Here is a 4341-nt window from a genome sequence, read left to right on the forward strand (position 1 = left end):
TGTTTCAGCACGTGAGACATATATTTACTTATGTTTGTCTTGTTGTCCGTATGCAGGAGCGTACCCAACCTTTGTTACATGCACTGCCATTGTAAACGACCGAGACAACCTATTCGACCAGTTATTTTCCTGCTGTGATAATTCTATCGAACTGCAAATATCGATCCTACCCCCCCCCCCACCAGGGCGGTGCTACTGACTGAAGTGTTTTTAGGCCATTCCCAAGGGGTGGGGGGAGGGGACAGGGGCATTAACATGTTCTAATGAACAGTAAAATTGTAAATTGGCTGATTCATCAATGTCACGTTCATAACTGTGCCTGTACTGCAACAGGAACTGCTGCTTTTTCTTTCCTAATCCTTACTATCATCATTTTCCCTCTACTTCTTTTGTATGTTTGTCATACTCTTGTGTCCCGCAATGTCCGAGGTGCCTTGATAGTCAAAGCAGATTTTGTGCTGTTGAGGCTAGAGAGGTGAGCAGAGTAAGCCTGATTCCCTGTATGGACTTCTCTGTTGACACCCACCCCATGGGGCTCATATGACCTGATGCAGTTGCGAGCGCCGTAAAACTCTTCTAAAACAAAACTAAACTAAATGTCCATTATGTTTTGTTCCACAAAATGATGAGTTTGCTGCTTGAAAGAACAGTGAGATGTCAACTTACCGTGGTTTGTGACCTATAATTGTCCCTGAAAAGCCAGTTCAGATACACATGCGCTTACTTGATACCATTTGCACCAATCATCATCTTCCGGAGCCTTGCCGACTGGCGTGGGTGATCATGCACCTCCACTTCCATCTGTCTTGCTTTGCAGCAATGGTGTCTGTTGTTCGTGCTGCTCTCAGCCACGTTGTCAACTTGTCCAGTATCTTTTCCCTCTGTCTGCCTCTGCCTCTCTTCCATCAAACTCGCCTGTTGTTACAATATTCTCCAATGCTTCTTTCCGCATTGTGTGTCCAATTAAATTTGCCTGTCGCTTTCGTATATTCGCCATAAGCTGTCGTCGGCAATTTGCTTCAACTGAGACTTCTTCGTTTGTTTTTCTAGCAGTCCACTTTATGGTCATCATTACCACAGATAAAATCCGGCGCCAATTTCCGTACCCAGTGTGTCGACGAATGACGTCACGAGTTGTGTCACAGGTTAAAAAGCTGGCCAAATTTCACCCATCCCTCCTTTTCCCGAGTCACAATGTGAGAGTACATAATACAATAAAACTCGAGACCACGAAAAAGAAAAAAAAACACAAAAAAACACACAATAAAAGCACCAAAAAAATCAAAACGAAATAGACAAAAACAACAAACAAAAACAACCCCCCCAAAAAAAAACAACAACAACAAAAACAACAACAACCCAACAAAAAAAAGCAAAAACAATGAAACTAACACATAAAAAGAAAGCATAAAAAACATTATTAAACATATACCCCCCCCCCCCCTTTTCCACCCCTTCCTCTCCATTATCTTGTGACATTTCCTCAGGTTGGACTGTTCTGGGTCAGTTCTGACTATTTATCTTCATCTTCGTGACTTGAACGACAACAGGCCGGTGTTCACCAAAACCTTCTATGAGACGTACCTCTCTACAGCGATGCTCAAACGTACGTTCAATGCGATGATGATGATGATGATGATGATGATGATGATGATGATGATGATGATGATGATGAAGATGATGATGATGATGATGATGATGATGATGATGATGATGGTGATGATGATGATGATGGGGATTACTTGCATTACTTGGATCCAGAGCTAGAATCATAACAGGCAGCACATGTCCATAGCTGCTCATCTCTCCTTTCCAGCGTTGACCTCAGGGTTTTCCTGCTAATTGTGTCTATGCGGAGCTGGTTTGAGACACGCCTGACCACTCCTCGGAGAAAACCTTTTTCCCTGTGCTCCGTACATACTTTTCTTTTATTGTGCTGAGTGTGTGGGAGTCTGTCTCCTCTTGGTCGTGAAGGCATTCCTTGCATCTGGCGATCACCATTGGTGGGTCGAGCATGATTCGGCCTTTGGGTGCTGCTTTGCCGGCAAGTTCATCAGCACGTTCATTTCCGTGCACCCCGGCATGATCAGGTCAGAACACCGATGTAATCCTTAGGAGGTGGCTATTTGCAGTGGAAGCTCTCCAGTCACTGTAGAGCCACCCAATCCTGATTTTTTTCTAGGGTGCTCTTCGAACCTGTGACGAACAGGACATGTTTATACGCTTCCATACTGATCCATTCCAGCGCCTCTGTTTTTGCCTTAACCTCCATTGCCATGCTCGATGTAGTGCACTCGTTGGCTCCAGACTTCTTCAATTATCCTCCCGGCAACTCGAGCACAGAACGCCCACCCAGATTTCTGGCCACGCCTCACTGATCCGTCGGTGAAGACGACAACATGACCGATCACTGAATTTTCCTCAAGGATGGTCACAATTTCTGCATTAGTTGCATTCGCGGGCCACTCGCGACACTCTCAACCTAGCGTAACTATCACCTTCATGAAGTTGCTCATGTCTTTCTCCGGCCTCATCCACTCACATCCTCTTCTTATGTCCTCGATTTAACAACACATACAGAGAGTTCGTTCAGCCTACACCATCCATGAAGATCCTCTTTTTAATCTTTGGCGTACTTTGTTTCCTATTTTCGGATGTAATAGGCAATAGGTGATGTTCGCCCGCTGTTACTCGTAGGTAGGCCTTGACTTGTGCTTTCTTGTGTCAGTGGGTTAACGTTGGTAGGTCCAGCAGATATCTCATCGCGAATGCTGCTGTGTCACGGGTGCATCCGAGGACAGTTCTTATTCCTTTATTTTGAATGAATTCGAGGCGTTGTAGCGGGGTTTTGGATAGGGTGAGCATACCAAGGCCATAGTCCACTACAGACATGCTTGAAGCATGATCATAAGGGCGCGTTGGTGCATATATGCAGCCATCACTCTCAGTGCAGCTAGTTCTTACCTTGCTCTGGTGATAATGTTAGTCACCTGGTCTTTTGCCGAGAGAGTGCGGTCAAAGGTAATGCCCAGTTCAATTTCTCTTGCCTTTCCAACTGCGTACCCTGTATATTAACAGTAGGCTTGACAGCCTTGACTGCACTGTTGTTGAGACTGGTCCACAGATAATGATAATAATAATGATAAATATGGTGATGCTGATGATGAAGGTGATGACGATGATGATGATGATGATGATGACGATGATGATGATGATGATGATGATGATGATGATGATGATGATGATGATGATGAAGGTGGCAAACTATACAAAATCTCAACACAAAATCTTCGTCCAGTTATTTATTTCAACTACAGTGAATCGTTCGAATTGAATGTGTATTATGAATTCACGCTCTGTCTGTCAGTCTTTTTGTCTGTCTGTCTTTTTGTCTGTCTCTCTCTTTGTCTGTCTGACTGTCTGTCTGTCTGTCTGTCTGTCTCTTCCGTCTTCCTTTCTCTCTCTCTCTCTCTCTCTCTCTCTCTCTCTCTCTCTCTCTCTCTCTCTCAGACACACATGCATTCACACAATCACTTAGACCCATATATCATTTTCTCCGCTTCTCAATCGTTCACCAACACATTAATAATACTGTCACCCCGTCTGCCTCAATGATGAACTCTTCTCTCTTCTCATTCGCTCCCTCTATTTATTCTGTCCCTCACTCCTTGCCCAACTCCCCCCCCCCCCTTCCGGGGCGGTGCTATTGACTGACGGGTCTTTAGGCCACTCCCAAAGGGTGGACATTTACATGTTCTTATGCTCAGTAGAATTGTAAAGGGGCTGATTCATCAATGTCAGGCTCATAACTGTGCCTGAATTGCAATAGGAAACTTCAGTTTCTTCTTTCCTAACCCTTACTATCGTCATTTTCTTCTACTTCTTTTGTATGTTTGTCACACTCTTGGGACCCACTATTTCCGGGATGCCTTGATAGTCGAGGCAGACTTTGAGGTGCTGAAGCTAGAGAGGTGAGCAGAGTAAACATGATTCCCTGTACGGGCTTCTCTGTTGACATCCACCCCTTGGCGCTCATATGAGCTTATACAGTTGCGAGCGCCGTAAAAACTACTGAAACTTCTTTTCTTTAACTACTGAAACTTAAAAAAAACTAACTAACTCTGTGTCTGACAACTCAGCCAATGCAAGCATAGCCCAGGTGAAGGCCGTGGACAAAGACAGCGGTGAGAATGGACGAGTGACCTACAGCATTTCCCACAACGAGAACCAGAACTTGTCTCTGTGGGTGGACAGAAACGGCGTTGTGAAGGTGAAAAGTGTCAGGTAGGTGGATGTGTGGAGAGAGAGAGAGAGAGAGAGAGAGAGAGAGAGAGAAAGAGA

The 4341-nt window shown here is 44.8% G+C and overlaps 1 protein-coding gene across 1 annotated transcript in view; it reads left to right on the forward strand.

The window, feature by feature from the left end:
• LOC101846886 overlaps nt 1-4341 on the forward strand; it is a gene marked incomplete at its 3' end in the record, with an annotated part of 11712 nt that overhangs the window by 3920 nt on the left and 3451 nt on the right. Inside the window, 2 exon segments of the mRNA XM_013083217.2 lie at nt 1488-1606; nt 4140-4285. Of these exon segments, the coding sequence (XP_012938671.2) occupies nt 1597-1606; nt 4140-4285 (156 nt within the window).

This window comes from Aplysia californica, unplaced genomic scaffold, assembly GCF_000002075.1.
Source record: "Aplysia californica isolate F4 #8 unplaced genomic scaffold, AplCal3.0 scaffold00218, whole genome shotgun sequence".
Taxonomy (NCBI): domain Eukaryota; kingdom Metazoa; phylum Mollusca; class Gastropoda; order Aplysiida; family Aplysiidae; genus Aplysia; species Aplysia californica.